This window comes from Macrosteles quadrilineatus, unplaced genomic scaffold (assembly GCF_028750875.1).
Source record: "Macrosteles quadrilineatus isolate MER2022 unplaced genomic scaffold, UCM_ALF_1.0 Scaffold_5__1_contigs__length_97177068, whole genome shotgun sequence".
Classification (NCBI taxonomy): domain Eukaryota; kingdom Metazoa; phylum Arthropoda; class Insecta; order Hemiptera; family Cicadellidae; genus Macrosteles; species Macrosteles quadrilineatus.
In genome coordinates, this window is record NW_026542598.1 from 80394325 (window position 1) to 80415317 (window position 20993).

The 20993-nt window shown below is 35.9% G+C and overlaps 1 protein-coding gene across 1 annotated transcript in view; it reads left to right on the plus strand.

Moving 5' to 3' along the window:
* LOC128994341 (nuclear pore complex protein Nup205-like) overlaps positions 1-20993 on the plus strand; it is a 72128-nt gene that overhangs the window by 50449 nt on the left and 686 nt on the right. The window contains exons 29-35 of the mRNA XM_054418823.1: positions 1831-1972; positions 3570-3702; positions 6330-6538; positions 7178-7298; positions 7703-7845; positions 8735-8942; positions 11312-11439. Coding sequence (XP_054274798.1) covers positions 1831-1972; positions 3570-3702; positions 6330-6538; positions 7178-7298; positions 7703-7845; positions 8735-8942; positions 11312-11439 — 1084 coding nt within the window. The remainder of the gene's footprint in view (positions 1-1830; positions 1973-3569; positions 3703-6329; positions 6539-7177; positions 7299-7702; positions 7846-8734; positions 8943-11311; positions 11440-20993) is intronic.

Here is a 20993-nt window from a genome sequence, read left to right on the forward strand (position 1 = left end):
GACTCTTAAGCCTGGTTTACACGGGTCGAGTATGTCAGACGAGTTATTCGGCCCAGTTACTAGGCCCAGTTGTTGATTTGTTCAACTCGCCCGGTACTTGACTGGACTGTCTACACGCATTCCTATTTCAAACAGGGACAGTGTAGGCACAGAGAAGTAATTTTTATTATTTATCTATGGTGAAGGGTGTGTCTTATACCGTAGCTTTCGTGTTAAATGTTGTTTGAGTTTAAAATGGCCCTTCAAGAGTTTAATACTGAATCCATACAGTAACTTAATGAAATCACTGAATTAGATTATTAGATATAAAACTGAACACCACTTAAATTCAGAAGTTGCTTAAAAGCTTTTTTGCAAATAACCTTAAAACGGTGAGGAAATAGAACAAAGTGAAAGGTAATATTCTAAACGATAATATATAAAGGCAGCCAAAAGTTGCCTCCAAATAAAAAACATGAAAACACCGTTTCCAATGTATATTTCTGATAGAACACATTTTTAGGAAGTGAGCTTTCTAACGACCCATTGATTAATAAAATCAGTCTAGTAGAACTGTAGATCTTAAGCTGTACACCAATTTTGAAAACTGAATTCTATAAGAGTAGATTTAGGAGACAATGCAACACAGTACTTTTCAACTTGTACTGTTCAAATAAACCATTGGGCATTGAGGGTGAGTAGGCCTACACTACTCACTGAACTAACCTCAATACTGATCGTTGTGTGTAATCGTCAATCGACTCACTCAGCGACCACAAAAAATAAAAATAAATAATTCTGTGGTCGCCGGACTCACTTGATAGCACTAAACAGATGTTTCGCGGGCAAATCGTGGTGGTGGGGGTAGCTACTGGGCCGAGCAACTCGGTTTTCAACTAAATCACTCGACTCGCTCTCAACTGACCTCTTTTTATCAACTCGCCCGTTGCTCGACTCGCCTGCATGTCTACACCATGCGAGTTAGAGAGCGAGTGGCAACTCGTACACTGACTCGCCCACCGTACTCGACCCGTGTAAACCAGGCTTTAAGCTTATCAGACTCACTAAAAACCCACTCTACTCTGTTGGACACAGACCTGGGATTGTCACATTACTTCAGGTCAGGTCAACGTGTGACCTAAGCCCTCAGGGTTCGCACCATTTCTGGCATTCAATTTCTTTATGGCCTAGACTGCGTCCTGGTCAAGCTCTAGCTTCTTGGCGCGGGGAGTACCCTGGACGAAATGTGACATACAGGTCCAATTGTCCTCACCCTCTGTCATCATCGGAATGACCGTGTCCACCGACATTAGTGTCGACCGTAGATCGCTGTTTAAGAGTTACAGTAAAACATACAGTATTAGGCATAGTTGACCTTTAAGATGATATATGTATTCCAGTTTATCCTCAAAACTAGTTATACCTACTTAAAAACTTGTATACTACAGCTAATAATATTTTTATTTTATTACGATTTTTAGTGAGGATAGCAGACTTACCTGAATGGGAAAGTCCCAAATTGATACAAGAAACACAAAGCATTAAAATATTTCACCAGCATTTTCAACTAAGGATAATGGAGTTGTTTGATGTCATAAAATCTTCCAAAAGTTCAGAGCTATTTAAGATGCGCTTAATTATAGAGGAACACAATTATTACATTTTCAGCTGGTTTAGCTCAATTAAGCCGCCGCGTTTACACGAAGCCAGTTGGCGGGTAGGTTACTTCCTCAGGTAACTTAGAGTCAAGTAACCTGCCCCGTAACCTGCTTGCTCTGGCCTCGTTTGAACGGGGCTTTACATTAAACAGTCTACTGAGAATTCGGACGATTGATAAGTTTCTGTTTCCAGAACAAGGTCAGCTAAGTCAATGGAGCTAGACTTTATCCCGTCACCAGCCACTCGCTACCTTCAGATATTCTCTCCTGCTCTGACATTGTGTCAGACGATTCTCTCTTCCCTCGGAGTTCACAACCAGTCAGCTGTAGCTCAGGTAATTTTTATCAGATGAGAAGAATATCAAACCTAACATATATGAAATGTGTAAGTAAGATGTAACTTGTTTTTCTGAATAAGGAATAAAATGTAATCAAGCAACCTTCATGTAATCAACAAACCTTTTTATAGTTAGTTGAAATTGTAAATTACTTTATCAACGAGGACCTGTGCACATATTGCACATTTAAACCAAGTTAAAACTTGTTTCCAAGACATAACAAATACAGTAATGCAATACCCTTCTACCTTTAGAGATTATGTTTGTTTAAGATAAATTATTAGGTAAAACACCTACTGGTACTAAATTTCAGTAAATTAATTTTTTTTCATTCTAGATCCATACCATAAATAGCGATATACCTACTGTAGGCCTACCTCTATCAGGTTACCATTATCACTAAAACATAACATGACTGTGGTGTGGTCCAAAATTCAACCGAAGCATCAGTACAAAATTCATATTTAAAACTACTATATAAAAGAAAGTTAGTTTGTGGAGGGAAAAAACAACTTGGCTTCAGAATTTGTTCAGGAGAAAGGAAGGATACACAACTCATCTGAATAGAGAGCCCCAGGAGGTTAATAGAACACAAAATCAAATCAATTTACTGACACAAATAAACGTTAAATTAGGTTGCTATGCTTATAGCAGTAACTGGTGTCTCGTCGATTACATAAATCTCTATGACAATGGGAAAAACATTTATACATAAAACAATACAATAACATCAACACATAAAAAAGTAACTCAATTTACTGAGATTTTGCCCCTTTCAGAGGCTTCATCAGAGGTACATTGCAGTTACGGTTCTAAATATCAGTTAAATTGTAACAGTAGAACCTCAATAGTTGGACACTTAGTGGGTGGAGTTATCGAAGTGTCAAACTATAGGGACTATATGGAATTTTTTATTAATTAGACTAATAAAAATGAAAGTTATATGAAGAAATTTCCGACAATTATATAAAGCCATAAAGCTAAACAGTATATTGAATTATCAGGAGCGTCTAAGTATCGAGTGTCGAACAATTTAAGGTTTACTCTACTTGAGTTAGTTGTGTCCTTCCTTCCTCCTTAACAAAGAAGAAAGTTAAAGGAGGATAGGCCATAGAACATGTAGAAAATACACTGTGTACACAATATTTCTTCCCCTGAGGGACTTTGTCATGTGTAGAGAAAGAGTTTACAAATTACAAAAAATCTTTTTTCTACAATTCAAAATCCTGGCCTAGAGCCTTTCCTTGAACAAAAAATAGGAAGTTACCCTTTTAGTTGCAGTTTGTCTCTCCGCTACGTCATAAGCATTAAAATGACATCTCAATAAGGTATCATTTATTGATGTCGGTGATCCCATCTTTTGAGCTGTTTTATATGTATATGTACGTAATAGAACATCCCAAACAGGTCTTTGACCTAGGGATTAATTGTTTCATCGTTAAATAATTCACAAGTGTGTAAGCTTTGTAAATCAATATATGAAATAATAAAGATTTTCTGAATTGATTATGTAGAAGGACTGGAAAAGGAATGTAAACAGTTATTTTGCTAACTGTCAAGCATATAGATTAATTGTACATTTTGACTGTCACAGGTGATACATTTTCTCATGAGTCACAGTGACACGGTGAACCAAGTGTTGCGTTGTGGCAGTCCCTTCCTGCAGCCCAACTTTCTGCATGAGTTGCAACAGCTGACTGCAGTCATTGCCAGAGCTACCAACCAGGGTGAGTGCAAAGTGCTGTAATGTTGTGTTGTTTTTACTCCTTACATAGGTACATACCGGGGTTTAACCTAAAGGTGTCAGGATAGGCTGGATAAAAGCACATTACTTTGCAGGACTACAGGTTTACCTGAAAGGGAAAAGTCCACTCTAGTACAAGAAAAACAAACTTTACACTACACAAGAAAGTTAAAATATTTCAATCTTACCACCCAATAATTAAGGAATTTTAATCCAAAGAGTGTTAAATATCTCTTTCGAGTCTAAGCTTTTCTTAATGAGCTCAAATTACAGAATCTTATTTTAAATAGTCACCCTCAGGTCTCAGAATCTCTTTAAAAAAATTGGTTGACCATTCTGTCGAGTGGCTGTGTTTTACTGCTGTATATTTTACTTTTGATTTTCAAATATTGCGTGAATGTTGATACAAATTTTTTTACTCACTAAGGTCACTCATACTTCAGACAGTACTTGTTAAATAAAATAAATAAATAACATCTTTACTAGCCTGCGTACATCAGATCAAAGATCTGTTTTACATTAAAACTTTTGTCAACTATAACTAATAAAAGTAAAGTAAAATACAAGTTCCTTAGAAAATAAAACTACATATCTTCAACATTCTTTTTTTAAGGCTTTGTAACTTTTTTGTTTCACTCCTGCTGGCAAGGCATTGTAAACAAGGGGTCCAAAGTAGGTAGGCATTTTTCCCATCTCGGTTCTGACCCGTGGTAACTGCAGCTGGCCTTCCTGACGAGTACTGTGCTCACAAACTTTAGATCGCTGTAGCAATTTATTTTTCAGATATCGAGGCTGGTTTGTCAACGGCGTCTTATGAACTATGATTGAAGTTTGAAGGTCAGAGATTTGCTTAATGGACAGCGTATTTGACTATGATCTAAATTCACTGATATGGTTGAATTTCTTCAAATTATAAACACACCATAGAGCATTATTCTGAAGTCTTGTCAGAATTCTGACAATGTCCTTTGTTAAACAATCAGAAAAAAAGGGAGGCAATAATGAATGGATGGATAAATCACTGCGTGTACAGGGTGGCACAAAGAAACCGGACGTTTTTTAAACAGCTGTTCCATTGTTGTCGCACGTGGTAGGAAGATTGAGGTTATGTCATTACCTTCAGTGAGGCTCGCCATTTTTGTTGAAATGGCTCAGTGGACCCTAGACCATCGCGTTTTCGCATATGATACTTTTGTCCAAAATGGTGAATCTGTCGTCAAAACCCAGCGGGAATTTCGTCAACATTTTAATATTGAACTCCATGGAACGGTTCCAAGCCGAAATACGCTATTAAGATGGGTTTCAGGGTTCCGAACAACTGGGAATATAACAAGGAAAAAACCCACCAGGCCTTGTTAGAACTTTGTGTACACCCGAAAACATCACCAGAGTGAGAGCAGCATTGGAGCATAAGGAGTGCAAGGGCCGTATTTTTTCGAGGAAAATGGTGTAACAGTGACAGTGAGCTCTCAACGCTATGTTCACATGTTGAACACATTTCTTTGTCAAGAACTTTGCAGACATCAAATAAACCGAAAAAGGGTTTATTTTTTACCGGACGGTGCTACAGCCCACACTTCAGACCAATCAATGAGAGTCTTGAGGCAAATGCTTCCTAACAAGGTGATTTCTCGCTTTGGTGACATATCGTGGCCGTCAACAAGGACAGCTGTGATTACTTCCTTTGGGGATTTCTTAAGGAGCGTGTTTATGCTCACAAACCACGCACTCTAGAGGTTTTGAAGTTGGCAATCACAGAAGAAATCAATGGCATTGAACAAGACCTCCTGACCCGAGTTTCAGATGATTTTCAGACCAGAATGAACATTCTAGAGAAGTACATGGTCGCCATATGCGTGATGTCATTTAAAAAAAAATGACTGGCAAAAAATGGCAAATGTTTACCTTACTATGTACAGTATTAAAACCATTTTATTCCTTTTAACTGCTGTGTACTACTTATTTAAAAAACGTCCGGTTCCTTTGTGTCACCCTGTACTATTTGAAGTTCAGCTGAAGATGGCAGTAAAGACCTGTGCAACGGTCTCAGCTAGCCAACAGCAACCTGACAGATACGACTCACCTGCTTAGAAAATTTAAGAGAATCGTTTAAAAAAATTGTTCTCACCAACACAGCTTATCCAGTTTGCAGCATCCTTCTCATGCCCCAAATTTCTAATATCCCTTCTAGCCTGGTCTCGCCATCTAGCTTTGAGCCTCCAGTTTGTAAGCCTTCAGGAACATAACTTGTGTGTCCTCTTCTTTTCTGCTGTGTAGCGTCTGGTTTTTAATCCCTCCAACTATACCTGCATTTATAGGTTTTGTATTTCATAATTACATTAGTAATAGTGTTGATATAGTTTATAAATATTAAGATATTGTTATTTAGTCTATTGTGCTGTTTTCATTGTTTGTTGCTTCTCCTCACACAGAGAATTGTGTTAATTTTTGACAAATCTTTAGTTTAATGTTATTTTATTTTGTTTAAATGTCAATATGCTGGTGCAGAAAAGTCAGGGGTTTTTCACCTAATACCATGCATGTATCGATTTTTGTTTAGTAACTCAAATTGATTTATTGATTGTTAGAGAAAGAAATACTCTTTTACAGAGGTAGTGCGCCAGATGACTGACGAGAGCATACAGAAAGGCCACCTGTTGGAGGGCAACCTCTACTTTGGAAAGACACAGAATCTGATGTTGGGACTGCTCAGTAGGTTCGTCCTATCAGAAGCCACTCTAAAGGACCTCACCAGCTCTGTAGACCCTGACCGCAACAACCCTCAAGCCAGGGCAGAGGTGGTGCTTACGTTCTTGCAGGTAACACATCTTTAATTCTACGCAAATTACATTTTATGAATTATTTGTTAGGTCCAGACCCTGGTATCAATACTATTTAATATAGTCTTTTGTCAGTCTAGTTGGTTGCCCTACGACAAATGGTATCTGGATCCAGTAATTAAGTAGCATTATGACTCGTTAGTTTGGAACTTGAGTAATAACCTTACAATGATGTTTTTTCAACACAATCTCAGAATCCTGGGAGATTGGTAGTAAGTAGACTCCGTCAAAAATCTGTGATTTACCAGAATCTTTGACTTGTACAATATTAATACACATCCAACAATATTATTAGATAAGATAAATGTAAAAGGTTTCAAGTCTAGGTGGACAGCAACAAGTAGTTCTCCACTGGACTTTTTTGAACTAGTCATGTCTGATCTATCTTTGCTGTTCACCACATAACGGAGATATATTGTGTATTATACATGCTTTTAAAGCTCTATATAGTTTAAACTAGTATTAGTATTGAAAGCTTAAGTTGAATTGTTGAAGGTGTAATGGTGTAATGTAATGTATATAACATTAAATTATTTAAAGAGGTTTTCCAACTATAATATGCTCAATAGCCTTGTATAACAAAACGCCTCTCCTGACTCAAACATTTTTTGTGTTCAGATTGCAGGGAACTTGGCCATGTACGCTCGTAACCTTGTGTCTAGCAGTGGCCTGGATAAGCCTCCCACATCAGCCATCTTAAAACCCTCTCTTCTGGAACCCAACGTTCTGGACAAGAAAGGTGGGATTAGAATTGAGAACATAAGCTAGAACTATGTATTCTATAACTTAAGCTATAGTGTCTACATCTAACTCGCTAACCAAGAATGAGTTTGATGATTGGAGATCAGCTAAACCAAATTTAAGGTAGTATTATATGACCCTTTTAATATAACCTTTTCCACTAGTATATCTTGGTCACGACGTCCCTCTCTGAATGTTCCACTATTATATCGCAGCCACCGCAACATCAGTGTTACTTTTTCCAAAACCAAGTTTTTGTATGTAGAACATGCATGTAATTGTCATAAACAATGCCTCAAACATTATCAATAGCATTAGAATTTAATCTTGATGTTTTTGGTTCTAATAAAAAAACAAAATAATGATTTAGTCAGCTGTGAACTATTATTTTTGGTGTTTCAGAAGTGTCCCAGAGCAGTCTAGGAGTTGTTGTACAACAGATGGTACAATGTGTCAGTCACTTCCACAGGGAGAAGGTATCGCTAGACCTGTTGGTGCGCAAGTACCAGTCCATCCCTGATCTTAACTCTACCACTGTCAAAGAGGTTAGTTGTGTCTTTCACAAATTTAACTTGTTAGTTTCTTGTAGACTAGGGATGGAGGAAGTGATAGAACTAGGTGACAATGCTTACAACTTTCTGTCTACTTACCAGTTGTTTTCTCTGTTAATGCATAAAATTATCTCATACCCTGGAAAGTAGTGGGTTGAATAGTTTTTGGCCACTTGGACGCATATAACTAGATCCAATTGAATCTCCATTTTAGCCTGATTATGTCTGCAGTGACTGGTTGAAATAATTACAATGGTGATCAATTATTGATCACCATTGTAACAGCTTTAAATATGGATTCACCATGTTGTAAAAGTTAACAGTATGGGTGTACAACTATGTGGTGAAAAAATGTTACTGAGAATTAGATTTGGAGAATAGCAATAGGTCAGGGCAAATAAATGAGAAATTGTTGTGAACCTTTACTAAGTATATGTGCTTAAATGAATAGCTTATTAAGACACTATTCACAATATTCAATTATTTACAGCACACTTTAAAGGTATTCAGGGTAAAATGTGTCACTTATAGGGTGAGTTTTTGGCCATCTGCATCATGGATATGACTCAGCATACAAAAATATTTTTAACCTGTGTGTCCAGCCAGATTTGGATTTTAATTTAATTTCATATTTGAAAATTCTTACATTTTATCATAAAATTATTAATGTTTGGTGTAATGACGATATGTGATGATTGATGATACAAAAATGTTAAAAATATATAGGCTAAAGGATACTGTATCGTGATTTTCATAAAAAAATACTGCAGTCACAAAATGCTCTATTTTACACAAAAATATTTGCATGTGGAGCAGTATTTGCTCTAACATGCAATTGTTACATTTAATGTACGAATTTCCAATTGTGTAATTGTGTTGATAGTTTCTACCAGAAGGGTACAACCGTTTGAGTTCACTGGATGAGTCCAAACAAGTTGTGAACCAGCTGATGCTCAAGGAGGTACAAGACAAGAAGTCAGAGTTGGAGATGTGCGAGTTCGTCATAGAGAACAGTCTCTACTTGTTGTGGGCTCATCTGGACGTCTACATGCTGCAGTCAATACCCACCAAGACACTGATGGGCATTAAAGGTAACAGATCTACTAGAAAAGTATTTACCTAGGGTGACAATTAAGTCCTAGGACGACTTTATAACTTTAAATTGAAAAGAGTTATCGCAACCAAATTTGGCATATCATTACTGGTAATAGCAAGCTAGTTTTTTTGTGTACATGGTGATCCGATGTCACGTATGGGGGACGGCCTACAGGGCGTAAGATGAAAATCTTTAAGGTAAGCATAGGGATATATGTACATTAAATAAAAGTTTCGTTTAAGCTAAAAATAATGCCGGAAGCCAGACCTCAAATGGAGAATCTAATAAAAAAAAGACAAAAAGCCCTGGTTAATCCCAGTTATTATGGATTTTGTGTTTTCTGTTGGCAATATGATGATAATCTGTTGTTCATAGATTCATTTAATTTGCAAGGCTATTATACGCAACCTCCTCAGGTGGGCCCACTAGAAGACGGAAGAAAACCATACATGTAAGCATAGGTCAATATGCACATCAAATTAAAGGTCTTGATTAGTAGAATACAATGCTGTAAATTTGAACTCAAAAGAACAACTGAGTAAAAATAGCAGCCTTTTAAAGATTCAAAATGGCAGATTCGAGAAATATTTGAAGGGTTGCCATTTTTGACTCGGTTGTCCATTTGTGGTCCGGTTTACGGCATTGTTTTTAGTTAAAGACATTTAATTTTATGTACATATCAACCTACGATCAAACTCAGAAGATCCAAACCCATCTACATCTTTCCATGAAGAAAATATTAAGGACGGTGACCAAGGGAAATACAAAGACAATTTTCAAACACAACCATTACTATATAGCAAACCTAATCATCATGTAAATAAACGGGCCATAATGCTCCTTTGGCATGACTTCATCATAGGCGACAGCAATGACGTAATGTTATTTTTAGCGAATTTCCCATATAGGGAATAAGCTACTGTATTACCGTAGTACTCATGGCAAGACCTGGACCCGGGATTTACATTTTCGTTTTGAGGTCCCTAGAGGCCAAAAACACCATCCGTTCAAATTCATATATATAGTCCTATAAAGAAGATGTCCAGCCAACCTGGAATTGCACATGAATTTTTCTGAGCGGGAAAACCTTGAATTGTATGTACCTTGTATGTAAGGGACAGGGAAATCTTTTGATTGCCAAAAAATCCCCCAATAATTGCAGTTTGTTCTCATTTTGCCTCGTCACGTCAAGAAAGAAATGGCGATCACTGGAAATAATCAAATAATAACTCCCACCTCTGTTCAGTGCTTTTATACACTCTCATAATTAATTAACTTAGTAGTCAACTAACTGTATCTGTTTATAACAAAGAACCATAACATATAACATATTACTGAAAATGCAATGATTTCTTAACCCATTGGCCTTGTATCACGGAACTGTTCCGTGATGAGTACAATGCCACTTAATTAATTATTATTATTATTATTTTTTGTTTATAATAATAATAAATAAGATTGATTGTTAAAAAAATACAATTAACTACATCTCATTGGCTTCGGATAGAAAAATTAAATTCATATTTTTCTAATTTTTTGTATTTTACAAAAACATAATGTTAAATATTTATATATTATATTAATCTATTTTTTATTTTTATGCAGGGAATTGTATTTTAAACATGTAAGGTGCAAAAATATATATATTATTGGCTTTTTAGGTTAATAAAATTGTCATGCTTTCAGAAAATATAAATGTTTTTGTATTTTTTTTAAATTTTTTAGGCAAAATTTTTTTTACTTTTTGTTATATTTAAATATAATAATTATTGAAGGAAAATTTATTTGAAGTAAATAAACATAACTTGCTATTTTGTAACTTCAAAAAGAAATGTTTTATAAATTTATAAATAAAGCCCTGCATTTTGGCTGGTTTTAAAAAATAAGGGTTTTCTAATTTGTAGTACTTTACAAAAACATATTTAGCCTAACATTTTAATTTATTTATCTATTTTTATTTTTTTAGTATTTTTACAAAGGGAATTGTATTCTAAATACATGTTAGGTGCAAAAAATAAATATATTGGCTTTTTAGGTAAATAAAATAGCCATGCTTTTAAAAAATATCGATTTTTTTATTTTTTTAGGCAAAAAATATTTTATTTATAGTTTTTATTATATTTCAAAGTTGTTATTATTGAAGGCAATTTTATTTTGAGTAAATAAACATAACTTGCTATCTTGTAACTTCAAAAATAAATGTTTTATGAATTTATAAAGACAACCCTGCATTTTGGCTAATGTTAATAGGCTAACTCAGTGACAGCAGGGCACCTAAATATTCATAGGCCAATTGGTTAAGGGTTTTTAGAATGTGGGTGTAGTTTTTTTGGCTCCTGAGCCTCAGTCTTTGGTTGGTTGCAGCACAAAAGCCTATGAATCCCAGAGAGAATAGTTGGGGAGTCTCTATGGAGGACCTTAACAAACTGAAGCAAGGACTTGTGTCAGTCTTCAATGATACCTTCTGCAAAAACCTCATCACTGTGTCACAGGTAACACTGATGAATCGCTACTATGTTGAAGCATGACCCTTTTAGTACATAGCTTATGTTAATTGTTTGGTTTTCTATTATTGATATTGTTTGGCTCACTAGAAACAAGGTTATGCTCTGAATAACTTAAATTTAACCCTCTAAGTCTCAATGATAAACACATCAACAATCTTGAGTAACATAAGGAACCTTGATAAGAAGTGTCATTTTCAAATACATTTAATTTTACTCTACTCCTAATCATACATTACAGTTGCAAACCTCTCAAGAAGCCAGCCTTCATTACAAGTGTTGCTTGATAGTCCCCATAAGAGACTTGTTATCGAGGTCCTACTGTAAGTGACCATAGCGAAACAAATAGTCTGCTCTGTTCTATGGGGAAAATACTGTCATTACTTCTGTAGGTCTTGGTGCAAGGTGGTCCTTCCAATCTGTATCTTCTTTCCTTCTTCACAGCCTACTCAGATATTTTCTGTTCCGCTCTTGCCACTCTACACACAATCATTCAACAATATTGTTTTGATTAAAGAACAGTCTGCTTTACTTAGTAGTAGTGCTTGTAGTAGTACTAGTGGTATGGACTACTTAGTAGTAGTTGTTTAACTATTAGGTCTAGTAGTAAGTTACAGGTTACAACTATAGCTTACCAAGGTTACATGTAAAGTGACTCGGACCATAGTGAGTAGCGTTCCAAGTGATAAGTGCATAGAGTAAGTACTTGTTCTATTGCTGTGGCTTTATAGGCCTACACTATATGTACAACATCCTTCCCTCCAAGGATTTTTTCAAAAAACTCAAATTTCTTCTCTTTATGTCAATAAAAATATCTTCTAAAATTCAAATAAAAATATCTTCTAAAACTTCAAAAAACTGCTTCCGAAATTTCAATAAAAATATTTTCCACTCTTCAATAAAAATAATTCTTGCAAAACATAACTAAAAATAAACATCTTCTTCTACCTCATTTCTGTTTTAATGTTTGTAACGTTCGGGCGTTTTTATGAGACGTCCTGAACGAGTAGTCTTCATTTGGGCTCTTTCCGGTGTAACATGGTCTCTGATAGGTTCATTTACTTCAACATGTTCTGTCGACTGGGAAAATGGAGTATCGTACATGAACAATGACTTTTTTGCTGTGTGGCTGCATTTAGGACTCGGACTTGGTTTTAGCATTTCTCGGTTTCTACGGTACAAACCTTCAGGTGTTTTAATAATGTAAGATCTTGAGGAAGGTTTTGACACAACTGTGCCCATCGCCCACTTGCTATTGGTTTGCTGTGGTTTAGTTTTTACCGCTACTCCTTGTCCAATTTCTAGATCAGGCAAATGTCTTGAACTCCTGTCATACTGGTACTTATACATCTGTTTTTTCTTGATCAACCTATCTCTCACTTGAGTCTGAACATATGGTTTGAAGAGCTCGCTTTTCATGGGAACTAAAGACCTTGTTCGACGTGACATTATCCGTTGAACGGGACTGCTGGCCACACCTTTACTTTCAGTGTTTCTCCACTCAAGAATGGCTAACCATATATCGATATCTTCTTCTTCTGCTTTGTCAAAAAGTCTCTTCAGTGTATTTTTTGCAATCTTGACAGTTGCTTCGGCTTTAGCATTACCTCTCGCATGATAGGGCGAAGATGTTACATGGGAAAATTCCCATTCTTTGGCAAACTTAGTCCAATCTTCACTTATAAAATTTTTTGCATTATCTGTAACCAGTGTTTTGGGGATTCCCCATCGGCTGAAGTTTTTCTTGGATATCTCAATCAATGTTGACGATGTTGTATCCTCTAGTTCGTCAAGTTCCCAAAAATCTGAATAGTAGTCAATTGTTACTAGGTAGTTTTTCCTTCTTAGCGTGAAAATGTCCATCGCTACACGCTGCCAGGGTAGATCAGGTACTTCATGTGTTTGCATTGGCATATGTGGTTGATTTGGAGAATTTAGTAGACAGGCTGAGCATTGTTCAATGTTTTGTTTAATATCTTCTGACATGCGGGGCCAGTATAGTGCTTCACGAGCTTTCCTTAGTGACGCATCCAGACCTGGATGACTTGAATGTATTCTCTTTAGCATCTCTTTTCTCATAGTGATAGGTACTACTAGCCTATTCCCTCTGAAGACAAGGCCGTCATGTGCCACAAGTTCATCACGGAAATTCCAATATTCCCTTAGCTGTGCGCTCACCTCTTCTTTACTCCTAGGCCACCCAGCAGTAATTACGGTTGTCAGGGCACGCAGAGTTACATCCTGTGCTGTAAGATCTTTCATCTGTTTAAGACGTTCTGGTGTGACATTCAAATGTTGTGTTGAATCTATGTTTTCTAGTGCTGTGAAACACCTGTCTTCTTTTGTGATTTGATATACCTGATAAGTCTCAATGTCTTCTTGGTTCTTGATTGAGTCATGAGATACTGCTGCTCTTGATAAAGTGTCAGCAATTGTCATCTCTGAACCTTTCTTATACTCTAGTGTGAAATTGAATTTTTGTAGTTTCAAAAGCATACATTGTAGTCGTCGCGGTGCAGTCAGCAGAGATTTTTTAAAAATTGAAACCAAAGGCTGATGGTCAGTTTGTATGGTTACATCTTTTTTCCCATTGATGTAGTATTGAAATCGTTTACAAGCAAAGAGAATAGCTAAGCATTCCTTCTCAATCTGAGCATATCTTCTTTCTACAGTTGACAATGTCCGGGACGCAAATGCAATGGGCTGACCTGACTGCAAGATCGCTGCACCAAGACCGGTACTACTGGCATCACATTGAATAGTTACTGGCTCCTTCACATCAAAATATTTAAGAACTGGAGTTGACGTGATGCATTTCTTAACATTTTCAAACAACAGATCATGTGTTTTATCCCAAATCCATGGAACATCTTTCCGAGTAAGTTGCCTTAACGGTTCACATATTTCCGAAAGAGATGGCACAAATTTAGCCATATAATTTACAAATCCAAGGAATCGTTGAATATCTTTAATATTCTCAGGTTTCTTCATGTCTAATATCGCCTTCACTTTGGTCATGTCAGTTTTAAGTCCATCTTGAGACAACACATGCCCCATAAAAGTTACTTCTTTTTCTCTCAGTCTCATCTTCTTCTTGTTGAGTTTTAAATTTGTTTCTCTAGCCCTAGCTAATAGTCTTTTTAACTTCTGGTCATGGTCCATTACAGCTTCCGTCTCAGAATCTCCACATCCGTAAACAAGGATGTCATCAGCGATAACCGCAATTCCTTCGAGATCACAAACAACCTCGTGTAGTCTTCTTTGAAATTCTTCAGGAGCTGGGGCAAGCCCAAATGGAAGTCTTTTCCAACGATATCTTCCTTGGGGAGTCCAAAAAGTAGTAAGCCTACTCGATTCGTCATCCAGCCTAACCTGCCAAAACCCATTTTTGGCATCCAAAACTGTAAAGACCTTTGCCCTTGCCAGTTCAGGCAATATATCATCTATGGTAGGCAATTGGTAATGTGGGCGCTGTAATGCACAATTTAAATTTCTAGGATCAAGGCAAATTCTCATTTTGTCATTTTTCATTACAACCACAATATTACTGATCCAATCTGTAGGATTTGTTTCTTTCACAATAATTCCCTGACTTTCTAGTTCATTAATTTTGTCCTTAAGTTTTTTTCTAAGTGGAATGGAGATCCTTCGTGGCGGATTCTTGACTGGCACTACACTCGGATCTACTTCTAGGTGATACACACCTGGAAGACAACCTAGACCGTTGAAGACATCTTCATATTCGGCAATGATATCTTCGGAATTACTAACTTGTTCAACTTTACATAGCTTAGCGTTAACTTGAATTATTCCGAGTTGTTCACATGCTTCTGCAGACAAGAGAGGTTTCTGGTAGGCCGATTCATTGACTATTTTAAAAGTTAATTTATGAAACTTATCATCATGAACAAGCTTAAGCTTTGCTTCACCAACGGGCTTAATGATTTTACCACTATAGCACTTCAACAAAGTGTCAGTTTCTCTGAGAACCATCCCATCAATCTTATTTAGGCCTACAGTAAGCTTCTCCAAATCATTCTTATGCATTATATTACAAGAGGCTCCAGTGTCGAGCTGACACTTCAAATAACAAACGTTATTACTACTATCTGTGCAAAAGGCAAGTTTAGTAAACCACTGTCCCTTACGACTAGTTGGATCATCCGATCTCGCTAAGTTAATACAATCTATTTTATATAGAGACTCTGAGCTACTCTCAACATCACTTTCAATCTGTTCTACAAGGTGAACATTACGGTTAGAGTATTTATCATATTTATTCTTATATTTTGAATTAGGCCTATTAGTAGAAAAGGTGTTCCTACAACATTTAGCAAAATGATTTGGTTTTTTGCAATTGTCACAGACTTTCCCAAAAGCAGGACAAACATCCCTTTTAAATTCATGAGGTTTGTCACAAAACAAACATTTTCTTCTGGATTGACTGGATTTATTAAAAGAATTTGGAAGGGTCCTACCTTGTGAGCGATGTCTTCCACTAGTACCTTGCATCTTATGAACCTCTTCTTTAAAATCAACCTTCTCCTTGAAGTTGAGATGCTTCAGTTGTTCATCCGTAGCTTCATGTGCTCTGCAGTGGTCAATAGCTGTAGCTAAGGTCAATTTTGGGTCGGACAACAATTTTTTCCTTAGTCCCAAGTCCTGTACTCCTAAAACTAGACGGTCTCGAATTAATTCCTGTTCCAAAGATTGGTACTGACAAGTTGAGCTGAGTTGTCTAAGTCTACAAATATATTGTTCAATTTTCTCATTCGGTTCCTGATTGGCAGAGCCAAAAACAAATCTTTCATAAATCACATTTTTTTCAGGTTCAAAATATTTATCAAAACCTGCAAGGATATCACTGACTTTAGCTTTTTGAGTTTTGTTTAAGTCAAGTGTTGTGAAAATTTTCAAACAGTCTTTACCAATAACTGACAATAGAGTAGCAACTTTAATACTCTCATCTTTTTCCTCTAGTCCTGTTGCAACACTATAATTTCCAAACTGAAGTTTAAAAAACTTCCAATTCTCTACAACATCTCCTTTGATCTCTACCGGCAAAGGCGGCGGTAGATGCATACTGACAGACGAGACAACTCGCTCTCCATCTGTAGACTTGCTATCAGAACCAGTCATCTTCAAATGACATAAAATAATTTAGACATGTACACATAAAATCAATGAAATTGCATAAAATATGGATAGTATCGAAAATAAAAGACATAGGCTATTATACAATAATTTTCTTCTCAGCTTGACCAAGTTAGGCCTAGGCCAAAGTAACTCAACCAATAGGCCTACAGTACGTAGACGCAACAGTGTCCAGCACTTGACTTATTGCCTGTCTAGGCCTACAAAATACTTCTCAGACAGTGTTAGTAGACTAACAGGTCATTGGCCTACGTTGGAACGCAGTTAGGTTTGGCTCATCCATAGACTAAGTTACCTAACTTTTTCTTTTTTCAAGTAGGCCTATGTAGAATACAGACTATTAAGTGAAAAATTGATGAAAATTTGCAACTTCAGTAGTTTCTAAATGATAGGCCTAGTCAGATACAATTTGAAATTCATGTAGGCTATAAAATATTGTTCACTCAAGATGGGTAGGCCTAGCCTAGAACATTGATAAAATAGGCTAATTTTAAAATATTATTTCCAACAATTACTTCAATAAAATCTTCACTCTTCAATTCAGCAGATTTATATAGTAGCCAAGCCATGTATTGTTATTAAATACTTACAGTAAATATGAGTTTTATAGATGTAATGAACAAATTGCACAATTGAACTTTCAGGTTTGTGCATGAACTTGCAACTTTCCTTCTCAAACCTGCAGCTTACAGCTTTGCAATTTACCACATTGCAACATCTTGGAAAATAAAATAAAATGCAAAACTTGTACTTGAATATGATTAATTGAAACGAAATATCTCCACTCTTGATAATGTGGGTTTTCTTCCGACTGTAATTCAAATTCTCAAAACTTGAAAATATATTGCAACTGCTCAAAACCTAGAGTTATATCGTCAATCAAACGTAGAGCTCTCATTTGACTCTAATGCTCATCAATAGTATTGATACATTTGATATTACATATTAAAAATGAAATACTTCACTCACGCACAATGAAAATAAAACTTCAAACTTCTTGATCTTGATCTAAAATCATCAACTCAATTTGTAAAAAAGGCATGGTAATCCGGTACCATAGCTGCCACCATGTTTAACTATTAGGTCTAGTAGTAAGTTACAGGTTACAACTATAGCTTACCAAGGTTACATGTAAAGTGACTCGGACCATAGTGAGTAGCGTTCCAAGTGATAAGTGCATAGAGTAAGTACTTGTTCTATTGCTGTGGCTTTATAGGCCTACACTATATGTACAACAGTAGTCCATACCATACTCCTGCTATCATAGATTGTTTTGTGAATGAAATTGAAAAACATTTTAATAGAATCAATAAAAATGTAAACTGCATTTTTATGGGAGACATTTATTTTGACTTGATTAGAAGAGATTGTATAACTGAAAAATATTTGGATTGTCTATTAGGAGGTGGGTTTGTACAATTTATTGATAAACCTACAAGAGTGTCTGGGGTATCGGAGAGCTGCTTGGATCACATTTTTGTGAAATATAATGACAAATGCAATATCAAATCAGCTGTAATTCAAACGACCATCACCGATCACTACAGTACTGGCCTTACTATCACTAAACCCACTACAACACAACCTGCTTACTCACAAGACACTATACCACACACGTACATAGACCATGCGTTACTATCATACCTACTGACACATTCTAACTGGGCCCCTGTTTTAAACTCAAACGACATTAATTTTTGCTCTAGCCATTTTAGTAATATAATTGTTAATTGTATAAATTCTTCAAAGAAATTAGTTGGTAACAAATCAACAAGGCTCAATAAACTCAAACCATGGATAACCGTTGACTTAATCAGACAGATCAGATTTAGAGATAAAATCAGCAAAAGAGTAAAAAGACAACCCTTTAATTTAGAATTGAAACATTTTTACCATAATTTAAAGAAAAATGTTAATACTAACTTAAAGCAAACAAAACGGAATTATTACCGATCAAAACTTAATGAAGCATCTAAGAATCCCAAGAAGCTATGGGGATTAATCAATGAACTGGCTGGCAGGGTGAATAAAAAAGAACCGTTTCCTATTGAAAAATTTGTTTCTAGCTCACAATCTCCGATTTCTTCATCATACAAACGAGTAGCAGATGAGTTCAATGAATTCTTTTCTGGAGTAGGTAAATCACTCGCTGACGCAATTGATTATAGTGGGGACCCAGTTTTGAATGACTCTGACTACCGCCTTGATTGCGACTTTACGATTCAACCAATCACTGAACTAGATCTCCGACGCTATGTCTTCAGTTTAAGGGGAGGGTCTGCTCCGGGCTATGATGGTGTATCGGCCGACGTCATAAAAAATAATTTTAATATTTTGGGGGAGCCACTTTTACATATAGTCAACTTGAGTATCACCACAGGATCATTCCCAGAATGTCTTAAATTAGCCAAAGTATTTCCTCTATACAAATCAAATGACATCACAAATAAAACTAATTACCGACCAATCTCCTTGCTTAGTGTTTTTACTAAGGTGATTGAAAGAGTGGTGAAAGATCAAATAGTTACTTACTTACAAATCAATAACATACTCAGTGAGCGTCAGTTCGGGTTTCGTCAGGACAAAAATATTTCAGATGCGTTGTTCGATATTAATAAAGAATTAAATTCTGCGATTTCAGAAAAAAATCATCCATTATTAATTTTTCTTGATTTAAAAAAAGCATTTGATTCTGTTGACCGTTCAAAATTATTGAGAAAAATGGAAGACATTGGTATTCACGGCAACTCACTTGCATGGTTCCAAAGCTACCTTTGTAACAGATCACAACTTGTTTCCATTAATGACATTACTAGTAATGTATTGCCAGTAGACTATGGTGTGGTCCAAGGCAGCAACCTTGGTCCAGTTTTATTCTTAATTTATATAAATAATATTTCCAGACTAAACATTTTTGGTCAAATCTTTTTATTTGCCGATGACAGCCTAATTTTCCTGCAAGGAAAAACCTGGCCCGAGGTGTACGACAAAGCCACACACGATCTCATGATAATTAAGAAGTGGTTAAATCAAAATGTTCTTTCATTAAATGTTTCTAAGACAAAATTCATGCCTATTTCTATTAGCAAGAGTACATACTTCAATTTAGCCAATTTAACAATCCACGAATGTGACAATTATCAAAGTAATTCTTGCAGATGTGAAAGTACCGGTATAGAAAAGGTCAACTCTTATAAATACCTAGGTGTATTGTTTGATGAACGATTAAAATGGATAGATCATGTTAATTATGTTAGAAATAAAATTAGGAAATTAATTTTTGCTTTCAAACACATGAGAGAAGTTTTGACGGTTAAGGAATTGAAAATGGCTTACTTTGCTTTTGTTCAATCATTACTTTCGTTTGGTATTATAGCTTGGGGTGGCTGTTATAGGAGTACCTTGGAGCCATTAAATATTGCTCAAAAATCAATTTTAAAAATAGGATTTGGGAAATGCAAACGTTACCCGACTGACGCTTTATTTAAAGAAATAGGAGTCCTCTCTATTCGCCAGTTGTATGTAAAATCAATATTAATAAACATCTATAAAAATTACAATAACATTTTTCAAAATATTTCACATTTATATAATACAAGATATTCTTCTAGAGTTGGAATCACCACAATTCAAGTGAATTATACTTTTTCTACGACTAATTCATACTATGTTTCACACTTAGTCTATCGTAACATATGTAACATTTTTAAGGATTTCAAATTTTTTGAATGTGACTCTTTAAAGGTATTTAAATTCCGCGTCAATGATTTCCTATTCAGTTTAAATATTGACGAGGCCGATTCTATTATCACGGCGGACTACCGGCGCACCTGATCCGACCTTTGCACTGACTGACCTTGGCACTTTGTTAGGACTGTCCGCAGTCGAATTACTACTCTATACACCACTCATACTCAACAATCCACTCATCACTCTCCACTCTCCTCACTACCACCATTACTCACGGAACTCACACAAACACACACACACACACAGTCTGTCTCTCTCCCTCTCTCCTGGCCACCACGAAATCTAATGCGCAGACTCACCAGCGCTGTGTTCATGAAAATACGTTTACATACATCACTAATAATAACAACCCTTTTATTTTTAATTGCCATTCCACAAATTCAATAATTTACTTTTTTCTATTTGACAGCAACTTAGCAGACGCACAGGTAGCACTGCCTATGTCTGCTAGTTCCATTTGTTTATTGTTGAATATTTTGGCTCATTAAAACTTTTATGTATTTTACTATTTTTAGTGTCATAAGTCTCTATTAAGTATATTTGATTTTATAATCACTGTTTGTAGCCAATGTTTTTTGGAATAAACTATATATTCATTCATTCATTCATTCTTGTATCAGTCACAATGTTCTCCAATA